At 31.6% G+C, this 11921-nt stretch overlaps 1 protein-coding gene across 1 annotated transcript in view; it reads left to right on the top strand.

Annotated features, from left to right (window-relative positions):
- The first annotated feature begins 239 nt into the window (after positions 1 to 239).
- Positions 240 to 11921, top strand: part of LOC141538797 (ABC-type organic anion transporter ABCA8-like) — a 90285-nt gene continuing 78603 nt past the window's right edge. The window contains exons 1-7 of the mRNA XM_074260613.1: positions 240 to 416; positions 1930 to 2036; positions 6320 to 6518; positions 7586 to 7750; positions 9634 to 9737; positions 9934 to 10160; positions 11750 to 11891. Of these exons, the coding sequence (XP_074116714.1) occupies positions 1941 to 2036; positions 6320 to 6518; positions 7586 to 7750; positions 9634 to 9737; positions 9934 to 10160; positions 11750 to 11891 (933 nt within the window). The 5' untranslated portion in view covers positions 240 to 416; positions 1930 to 1940. The remainder of the gene's footprint in view (positions 417 to 1929; positions 2037 to 6319; positions 6519 to 7585; positions 7751 to 9633; positions 9738 to 9933; positions 10161 to 11749; positions 11892 to 11921) is intronic.

Genomic DNA, 11921 nt, shown 5'->3' with positions numbered 1-11921 from the left:
TTTTTTTTGTTTGTTTAAAGATTGAGGTCACTACCCTCTGTTTTTCCCCCTCTCCTTGAACTTGGCTATTTCTCTATTATTCAAGAAGTAAAGAGCCAAAAGAACAAATGTGGGATTTGTCTTCTTTGTGGAACACTATGTTCAGTCAACCATGTGTAAATACTATCTTTCTCGGCAGTGATAGGAGGAGAAAAGAATGAATAACAGTTCAAAAGCCATAGCCCAAATTATGTCACTTCAGAAGCCTGGTTGAAATCAGATACTAATGTCTTTCAAAAACCAATCAGAATAGGAAGTATTCAAAATGGGCAAACATTAAAATATTTTGTAAAGAAAAGAACCTTGAAATTGCTAAAATCTGAAGAGTCCAATTGTTTAGAAATATTTCAAGATTCCTTGCTCTGACTTTCCTGATTGTAAGTTAATTTTTATTTCTCCTGTTTGTTTTATAAAATGTATATAATGCTTACCCAAAGAGAATCAACTAAGTGAATGAATGCTCCCAGTCTGAATAGAAAATATAAAAATTCAATTAGGTGGTTTGAAATTTTTATTATGTGGACAAAAATATCTGGATTTTTATGTGATATATGGTATATAAAACTTGTATCTAATAGCTGACCTGTTCAATTTCCAAATTCCTATTTTATATGCAGAAAAAGAATAAGAAGAATATTGGGATAAGATGAAATTCACTACTGAATGTATTAGAGGAATATATTCAAAGCACATTGATTCAAGTCTAATTTGAGATTATTTCTGGTTACTTTTCATTCTTGTCTTTTTATTCTATTTTATTTAAAAAAAGGATTTGCAATCTAGACAACTTGCTTCTTCTTCATAAATTTAAAGAAACTTTGAGGGGAATTTGCTGAGCTCCATCGGGAGACTTTTCCATATAGAAAATTTCAAGAAATAGATTGATAGATAACAGACAGATCCACAGAGAGAGAGGGGTAGATATCAAAATAGATGATAGACATACATAGACACAGATGGATGACAGATTAAATAGAAGAAATAAATTTTACCATATCTAGTTCTCATCATCATTCTTCAAAAATAGATTATCATTATAGTTATATAGTCAAAAATAAATTTTTAGATTTTTATAGCTTCTATTTCTAACATAAATTATTATTTCTTTAAAGAATTTCTCATTGCTAATGTGATTTTGAGAACTTTGAGTTCCAGCTCAGGAATATCTACTTGAACACAAAACAAAAATTTTTGAATAGAAACTTATTAGTAGGAGTTATTTTCTAAAATAAAATGAGCTGGCTTTATTATTTTGTTATTCATCCAAATGTATTCTGGTTTGTTCTTAGAGCAAATGTTGGGAACTTTGAACATATGCTTGTGGGGGATAATTCATTCTTTCAGAGCCACAAGTTCTGCTTCATTCACTGCAAAACTGTATTATAAAATAGCACTTAAATTTCACTATTATTTTTCTTCAGTCAACAGATTTAAGGAGTACATATGTTCTATCCTTTGAGAATGCTTTTGGCAAATTAAGTATTTTACTGTTCTATAAAGGAAAGAAAGAGATAGAGACAAAGACAGAGGCAGACATAGGAGAGAGAAGAAGGACTTGTCAGTGAATCCTGACTTCTTTGACAGTAAAGAAAAGGAGTTTGCTCTTGTTCCCATTTGTTGTGCTCTATTTCTAAATTTATCTCATGTAAAATGTTTTATCATAAAATGAACTCTTTAGAGGAAATATCAACTTCATTAATACTTTCAAGGAACTGTTCTGTGAAATCTCTTTTCTTGAAGTGTTGAAAAATGTCATAAAGTTGATGAGTAAACAACTTTATCTTAGAATAAATATGACTCAATTTTCTTTTGGGTGAGCTTTGTATTCACCTGTCAACAATAAACTAACATCTCATTAAATTTGTTTCCTCTTTTTTTTTTTTGTTACAGACAGGTCAAAAATGAATAAAAGAGAGATAAGTATATGTCAGCAAACTCGGGCTCTTCTGTATAAGAATGTCATTAAAAAATGGAGGATTAAAAGAGAAAGTTTGTGGGTATGATTAAAAATCTGTGTCCTCACATCTGGGATGGGATATCTCTTTAGATGGTGTGAATTCTTTTTTTTTCCTTCATTATTATTAATTGTCTTTTTTTTCTGAGATAACTGGTAATAAGTAACTGGTCTGGAGTCACACAGTTAAGAATTATTGTGAACTCAAATTTGAACTCAGCTCCTTTTGACTTAAGGACCAGTATTCAATCCACTGCGCCATTTAAGCGTTCCTCTTTTTTTTTTTTTTTTATTCTTACAGCTCTCCATTAACTCAATTTGTAATAAGCAGCCTAGATTATTTGAGCTGGGACTATGTCATTATTTATACATACTGCAGAATGAGGTCCCATTCATAATTTTAAAATATCATAAGTAAATGATATTTAAGCACTGAAAAATAAATTATCCATTTTATAAAGTAATTATAAAGTAATAAAGTAACAGAAATTCTCCTCATTTTGATATACTTACGTAATTTTTTTCAGTATAAGGTACTTTTAATATGGAAATTCCTACTCTAATTCATGTATAGTTGCTCCCTCCATAAACTTCCAGGACTCGTGAAATAGTTCCCTGGAAGCAGTAAGGAAATACACTGATCATCAATTTATTTATAGCTTACAGTCATGGGACTGGTATTTTTTCTGAACCCAGATCTTCACAACTCTGTCCTCCATGTTGTACCCCTTTATTCTAAGTGATTATTTTTTGGGTATCTTATCAAACTGTTCCATAATGTACAAGTCCAGAGCTTTAAAGTCTGTAACAACAGCAACAACAATAACAACATTTCTAATCAAACTTAAATTTAATTTTTATTTAGAATTAGTATTTTACAATTGAGAAAAATGTGGACATAATCTCTGTTTCTCCCACTCACATACACTATCATTAAGATAATTATAAGAGGGATGAGCTATTGAAAAAGCCTGAATGGTAGAAACTAAGAGAGGGAATGGGGAATGAAAGTAGAGAGGTGGGGTGGTGACGGGGCTTTTTGTCTTTATATTGATCCCACATTTTGAAAGCATAATTTAGTTCTTTTCTAACATTCTGCAAATGAGTGAGAAGGTGGTGTATAGAGTATTTGACATGGAATCAAGAAGATTTTAATTCAAGTTAACTACATATATTTTTTTGCTATGTGACCCTGCACAAGAAATTTATAAGACATCTCTTTCTGTCTCAGTTTCTTTTTCTGTAAAATGGGGATAATAATAGCATCTACCAATCAGGGTTGTGAAGATCAAATGATATAAAATTTTTATTTATCACAATCTCTCGTATATAATAAATGTCTTATAAATGCTAGCTATTATTATTTCTAAATCATTTTGAAAATCTTAAAAACTTTATAAAATATTGCTTTTATTGTTGTTATATACAGCTTACCTCAAAAATTATTGTAAATATGACTTGAGAACATTTATAAAGTGTTTTGGAAATTTAAAATGCTAGCTATTATTTATGATGATAGAGAGAATGCCCACATTAGCAAGATTTTAGTTCCATTTATATATTGATGTATTTTATAAATGACCACAAAATATAATAGTACCTCCATTGATCTTGACATCTTTATTACTATGTTGAGTTTATCATTCTAGGGTTTTGATCACTGTAACCAGCAACTATAGATTTTCTGTGTGTGTGTGTGTGTGTGTGTGTGTGTGTGTGTGTGTGTAGTTTTTGTTTTTGGTGAGGAAATCAGATTAAATGACTTACTCAGGGTCATACAGTTAGAAAGTGTCAAATATTTGAGGCTGGATTTGAACTCAGGTAAACTTATTTACATCTACACACATATACATCTATGTATGCATACAATGTTATCTACCTTATTTCTTTCTCTTTCCATATCAGAAGGAACTTCAAAAGCCAGAGTCCTGTTCATATCTGAGCAAGAATCTGCTTCTACCATATATTTGCTTCATGGCCTTTTATGAAATGCCTTTTGTAATCAGGAATTTCTATCACCTCAAGGTTTTCCATTGCACTTTTGAATAGCTCTCTTCCTTCAAACCTAAATCTAGTCCTCTATCACTACTACCCTTTAGTCCTAGTTTTGTCTTTTGAATACTGTGGAATAACTGATAGAATATCAGAAGTAGAAAGAGAACTTAGAAGCCTTTTATTTGAGTCATTAACCATGCAAGAAGTTCTCTAAACATTCTTAGCAAGTGGTTTGCAAAATGATTCTTAATCTTTTTTGTGTCATAGACCCTTTTGGTACTCTGCTGAAGCTTATGGACTCCATCTCAGAAGAATGTTTTTAAATGCATGAAAACAGCATATACAAAATTAGAAACAGAGTCAATTATATTGAAACACAGAAGAATATTTTAAATGCACAAAAACAACATACATAAAATTACAAATAGAATCAATTGTATTGAAGCACACTTATTTAAAAAAAAATTTTGAAGCAAATTCATTGAACCTTATGATCTCATAGATGCCTTGGCAGCCTGTGAATCCCAGGTTAAAAACCCTTAATCACAGATCAATCTATTTGAAAACTCCCAGTGATGGTAAACTCATTGCTATAAATCAGCTTGTTTTGCTCTTTTGTGTTGTTTAATCTTTTTTCTTTTGTTTGACTTCATGATTCCATTTGTAATTTTCTTGGCACAGTTAGTGGAATGCTTTGTCATTTCCTTCTCTAGCTCATTTCATAGGCAAGGAACTAAGGCATACAGGATTAAGTGACTTGCCCAGAATCACAAAGCTAGCAAGTGGATAAGGCAGATTTGAATTCACAAAAATGAGTTTTCCTGACTATAGAATTGACATTCTATCCACGGTGCCCCGGTCCCCATTCTGTTTTTGGACCACTCTGATTTTAGAAAAGTTTTTTTTTTAAATGATCCAAAATAAAAACCATTGATTCAAATCTTGGAACTTCTACCTATTGCTTCTTCTTCTGTTCTTTTAGGTCAAGTTGAATAAATATACTTCCTCTTTCTCAAATACCCAAAGACACCTGTCATGAAGATAGAGAAGAGTGGGTCCACAACTTTTTAGTTTGGGATGCTTAAACATATGATGATTAACAATATTATGGAAGCACACTAAACTCAGAGTCATGGGGCTCAAAATAGAATCTTAGCTATTTCACCATAAATCATTGAGTTAACATTGGTCAAGTCATTTGATCTTGATGGGTCTCAATTTCCCCATATGCAAAATAGCAAGTTGAACTAAACAACTCTAAAGTCCCTTCAGAACTGGTGTTAAATAACTACTAATTTTCATTTTCCTTATCAAATACCTTTTAGAGTATAGTGTCCAGTTCTAAAAACACTGTTCTCTGTGAAAGATAATACAAATTGGGGATGGACAGGAAATAGGGCAAAATAAATATCAAAATGTTTGAAAAACATCAATTTTAAAGAAGCAGCAACAAACATTTTTAAAACACCAAAAATACTGCATCATTGGGAATTATTTTTATTTCTTTAAAGAAAATATATATTTATCTGTGTGTTCTTAGTCATAAGGATTATATCCCTTCTGAGGATGAGCCTTAAATCATAGGATAATGCATTTAGACTTGTAAGAGCCCTTAGGGCCCATCTAATATGAATTCTTTAGAGAGAAAGAAACTAAAATAGAGCAAAAAGAAGTTATTTGCCTAGTGTCACCCAGATAGTAGGTAATGAAACAAGGTCCTCTGACTCCAAATGTAGGATCTTTCTACTAGATTAGGATTTCTTAATCTTCTTTCACTCACAACCCTTTTTTTGCCCAAGAAATTTTTATCTATATTTTTATACACACACACACACACACGACGTGTTATGATGGCAAAGTATTGAGACTGATTTTTAAGATAGTGGTATATAAAAATGGTATAATCATTTATTAATAATAATTTTATTATATTGATAATATGATTTATTAATGATATAAATAAATTAAAATGATATAACTATTAATATTTAGATGATAATAAATCATAATTCTGTGACCACCACATTCATTTACAAGAACCCATATAGGATCAAAGCACACAGTTTAAGAAGCTTTATGCTAAAATACTGCCTGGCCTTTGTTATTGTTCTATTTTGTCTATGTCAGTCAGTTCATTTGTCCTGGAAGATTAATGCCATGATGACAGGACTATTTTCTATTTTTCAAATTTTTTTTTGTCTGAGAATTTTTTATTTGGAAGAAAGGACACAAGGGCAATAAAATAAGTGTTTGATAATCACTCACCTCTTTGTGACTATGTTTAATTAGATAAACATTCTAATGGATTTCTCTTTTCTTTTTGTTATATAGGAATTGCTTGGCTCCTTGCTTTTAATTCTTCTTTTGCTCCTACTTTCAACAATTGAAGCTCAGGTTTCCGAAATGCCTCCTGTGGAGCTTGGACGCATAGATAAATTTGATGATTCTGATTTTGTAGTTGCATATACACCTATCTTCGATACAACTCAACAGATAATAAATAAAATAAGAGCAACTTCTTTTATGAAAGGTGTGTTATCTATCAGCCCAGTGGGAATACCTGCTATTATTATTTTAATTATTACAAAAGACACAAATGTTTAACGTGGGGTTCAATATAAAATGTATTGTTTATATAATTTCCTAAGTGTTTTATTATATACAAAATTAAGTTAAATTCATACCCAATAAAAATTGGTATGTATTTTACCCTGACTATTGATTAACTCTAAGTATGGCCCAATTGAGAGAGTTTAGTATTTCAAATAAAATTTTCTCCTCTAATTTTCTAAACTTAGATTTTATGGCAAGACTGGGTGAATAGACCTATAGTTTCACATATTTGAATTTATAATTGGGTTTGACATTCTTGCTCAATCATAGGTATGAATTTAATAAAAACACAACATTTACAGTCCTTACATGGGGCAAAAAGGTCTAATATGAATATTTAATTTTTTAAAGAAAGAAATCATGTCAAAGGAAGATTGGAAAACATATTTCACATATTAATTTTGAAATAACAGCAAGGGTTATAAGAATCTTATCGCACTCTCTATATTGGGCTAACAATAATTCTAGAGAAAATAAAAACAAAAGCATGTTATAACCAATTGACAATCAGCCCATTTCTTTTCTCTTTGATCAGTTAGATTTGTGTGTAAGCATCATTTAGAGATGCTACGAAAATGCACAGCTTTTTTGGTTTTATAAAACCTATTTCTACCCAACAATGTCTTGCAAAGTGCTTAGGTTTAATTAATCATTTTTTGACTCACAAACTGAAATTTAAAGACACTCTAAATTTAAAATCCACTATATTCTATCTATTTGAATGAATTTTTTATAACTGAGTCAAATGTTATGGAATGTTTAGGTGCCCCAAACTTGTTTGTAATCCTAATAGGGTGAAATATGCCAACTATTTTTTCTTGTAACACTTTCATGATAAGGAAAGGCCCTCTGCCCCTACGTACTATACTAGCTTTCTTTCATAGACAGGGACTTATAAAGAATTAGATATTCAAAGAGTTACCTAAATAATAATCATCTGCCAAGTTTTTTGTTTTGTTCTGTTTTTTTCCTTCTGCATGGCAGGGATAAAAGTATTTGAAGCTGTAAATCAAGAAGCCATGAATGTAATAATTGAACAGAACAGGACTGAAATTGTGGGGATCATCTTTCATGATACTTTCTCATATGAATTAAAGTTTCTTATGGGATACAGACTTCCATTTTTTGAGGAAAACAAAGATCTCACAGGTAATTTTCCCATGCTTGAAAAAAAGTTAGCCATGGAAGGTTACAGATAAGTGACTGGAAGAAGGAAGTATAGGATAGAGAGAGAATAATATATTTAATTTCTGAATCCAGATGTGTAGAGGGCCGGAACTTTGGAGAAGTACACTAGAAACAAGGATACTTACACAAGGTGTTAATTCAGTGAAATTGATGAGATGATGGTTCTTTAGTATACATATACTTAGTACTTACCATGGTGATGTAATGGTTCTCTAGTTCACATATACATAGTGTGCTGTAATGATATAACCATACCAAGGTATATAAGGGCTGAGAAGGACTGGAAAAGAGACATTCCATTTTTGACCATCCTCCTGGTGGCTCTCCTGCCTCCTGCACTCTCTGCTAAGATCAAGACTGGGCCAGAATATAGACTTTAAATTCTATTCCTGACCATTCTCCTGGTATCTATCCTGCTGAGACCAAGGCCATCTAAAGGACCTCCAGACAGCTAGCCCGAACATTATACAGATGAGTTCTTAAAAAAAGAAAGGATAGCTTCCTCTTATTGGGTAATAAAGAAATTGTTAATCACATGTCTGTGTGCGTATATGTGTACATGAATAGGGAATGAGTATGTGGTTTCTTTGTATAGAGAATTCAGTGTCAAGGAAATTTTAGTAATGCAGGTCAATGTATCCTCTCTGCTATTTAGAATCTCAGAGAGTTGTTTAGAGCACTGAGAACTTAACTTACTGAGTCACACAACTAATCCAGGTTTTCTTGGTTTTAAGGCAAGCTCTGTCCACTATATTGTGTTACCTCTCTGTCAGTTTGTCTGTCTTTCTCTTTTACTATATGTTTCTCACACATATACATCCACATATTTAAATGGTTGGTCTCTAACCTGTATTACAGAATTGATTCCATTATCTACCCTCCCACCTCACCTGCCTAAATTCCTCCTGCCCTCCATTCTGAATTTCCCTTTTTCTGTTTAGAGCATTATCTTCCCTTCTGTCACCCAAGTTCACAATCCCGTTTTCATATAACCATTTATTCTCTTGACCTACAATAAATTGAAAAATCTATCTCATTCTACCTTTACAATATGTCATAAATATCCTCTTTTCTTTTTTTCATTCACATAGCTCATATGCCCTTCCCTTCCTTGAACATTTTCCTATCTGCAATATGAGCAGTTATAACAGACTTCTGAGAACACATATTTCCTATGGTGAGCTAAAGTAATGCCTCAGATATGAAAGCACAGAACTGAGGAAAAATGAAGGGCCTATTCTACAAACCTCTAATCTTCTCAAAGTTTTCACACACACACACACACACACACATACACACACATACACACACACGCACACACACACATACATACACACACATATTGTATACTCCCTCCTCTCTGGCTTTTCATGACAATACTTTTTCCAAGTTTTCTACCTATCTGCTATCTCCTCAATTACCTTTGCTGGCTCATTATCCAAATCATACACTCACTAGGTGTTGTCCAAGATTAGGCTGGAACTTATTCTCTTGGCTTTTTATATGCACTCTCGTGATGACCTCACCCAGCTCCTACAGGTTTAGTATATTTGTAATGCAGGAAAAAAATATATATATATCACATGTTATTGATACATAAATATGTATATTTGTACTTACACATGTATGTATATATATATATATATATATATATATATATATATATAGCCATATATTAGATGCCACTATAGACCAAGAGAAGAGGTGTAACTAAAGGCTAGATGGCAAAAAGAAAAGAGTATAACAAGGATTTTTAGCCATTTCCATAGACCCAATTTTAATGTCTTTTGTTTTCAATACCATATCTTCTCTCATGATAGCTTGTGTTTTCTTCTTGTTTAAAGCTCATTGCTATGAATATTATCAAGGCACCAAATGTCTTCTTGAAAAATATTGGAATAATGGTTTTGTTGCATTTCAAGCCGCCATAAATGCTGCTATTATAGAAGTAAGTGCATAACTGAAAGATCCAAGGTACATTGGAACATTGACAAAAGATGATACTTGATGCTTTAATAGTGTAACATACATTTGAATGTATAAGACTAAAAATTTAAAATAATTAATTGGAGCATTTTAGTTATTTCTTCCTGTCTGTTTCTATATTTGAGATAATGGGTCTGTATATTAATATTATATTTTAGATCGCAACAAACCATTCAGTGATGGATAAAATGATGGCACTCAATGGAATAAAAATGAAGATGCTACCTTTTATTTCTAAAGGCATAGTTATCAATGAGTTCATTAGTTTCATCTACATAATTTCATTTACCCCACTGATATACTTTGCATCAGTCAATGTTTCAAAAGAGAGGAAAAAAGCCAAGGAATGGATGAAAATGATGGGTCTCCAAGATTCAGCATTCTGGTAAATAAATTATTATTCCAATATTTATTCAATAATTATAAGTAATAATTATTTACCTCTTTGTGGAAAACAGACAAATAATGAACAGAGATAAGTAGCAACACAGAAAATCACAGTTACCTACAATGAAAAAGGTCACCATAAAATTTTTTAAGAATGTGGCAAAACTAAAAGATGTCCACAAAAAATGGATAGAAATGCACAAAAATCATGGAAAGAAAGACTTATGAATATAGATTAAGGAATTGGAATTGGTTAGCCCAGCTGAGAGAAGATTAATTATTATTAAAAGCATAAGTATATGTATATTTATCTGTCTATATTTTTATACACACATATTCACATATTTGTTATGTGATGTCAAAGTATTAAAATTGATTTTTAAGAAATGTGACAAAAATTATGAAATCAAACCATTCCTGAGAATTTAACCTTTATAGAGAGACTCAGTGATGTGGTTTTTGGTCAAAGTATTTTTGAATCAACTTTTTGGGAAGTGGCCTCAAAGTTTGGGCAATTTTTTTTGGCATCTTCAGTGAAGCTACCTTTCTTAAAGAGAGATTTTGAGATTTTGAAATAGTTAAAAATTTTTTAGAAGCAAATCTCATGAATAAGATAGATAATAAACACCAACTATCTACTAAGTGCCCTGTGTTATGTCCATGCTCTTAAAGTCTAACATGGGACACAACATGCAAATAATAACTTTATACAGGATACGTTGGAAATAATGAACAGAGGGAAAATATTAGAAATAAGGGGACACAGGAATTGTTTCCTGTAGAAGGTGAAATTTTTGCTAGGACTTAAAGGAAGTTATGGAAGCCAAGAAGTATAGATGAGAGAGAACATTCCATTGGGAAGATAGCCTAAGGAATGCATGTAGTCGGTAGTTGGAAAGTCTTATGAGAGGAACAATAAGGAGGTCAGTATAACAAGATTATTGAGTACTTTTTGGGCAAAGATAGAACTCAAGGCAGGGCAGGGCATGGAGAACATAAATGTAAGAAGACTATCAAAGTGAAGAAGATAGGTTATGAAGAGATTTGAATATCAAATAGAGAATTTTATATTTTATCCTGAAAGTGATAGAAAGCCATCAGAATTTATTGAATAACATACTATACTATTTGTTGTCAAAGAGGAGATGGAACCATATAGTTATGGCAATGACCTTTTGGCATTTGTTACATAATATGCCTCAAATAATGAATGAATCACAGAATTGATTCATTCACCTATCAAGATGAGAATTGGATGAGCAAAACTCAAATCAGTTGTGTATGCGAATGCACATTATAAATTATAACTTGTTTTTAAAAATCCACTTACTTTATAATTACAAGTCATATATAAAGAGTTTTATTGAAGAGGATATATTATATTTTTAAAATGTTTACAAATAACTGATTAAAAAGAATGAATTTATATTGAAGGGGAGGAGATTTTAATTGTTCATGAAGAAACATTTTGAACCACTGAAAATAAAAATAGGTGTTTAACATATAGTGATGTTTATGTCTTCCTACCTTTTCCTCAAGGTTGAACAGCATGTAAAACATTGAAATAATTCTCTGTTTTCACTATAGGCTTTCCTGGGGTGCACTGTATGTTGGATTCATCTTTATTATTGCCACGTGTTTGGCACTTACCATAACATGTTTTGAACTTGTGATTGTCACTGGCTACTTTGTGATATTTATTCTGTTCTTTTTCTATGGTCTCTCCTTGGTGAGTTGGTGATTTAAATATTACTTCTCT

The sequence above is a fragment of the Sminthopsis crassicaudata genome, chromosome 4 (assembly GCF_048593235.1).
Source record: "Sminthopsis crassicaudata isolate SCR6 chromosome 4, ASM4859323v1, whole genome shotgun sequence".
NCBI classification, from domain to species: Eukaryota; Metazoa; Chordata; class Mammalia; order Dasyuromorphia; family Dasyuridae; genus Sminthopsis; species Sminthopsis crassicaudata.
Note: the sequence above shows the minus strand (reverse complement) of the source record. Positions and strands in the feature narration are given on the sequence as shown.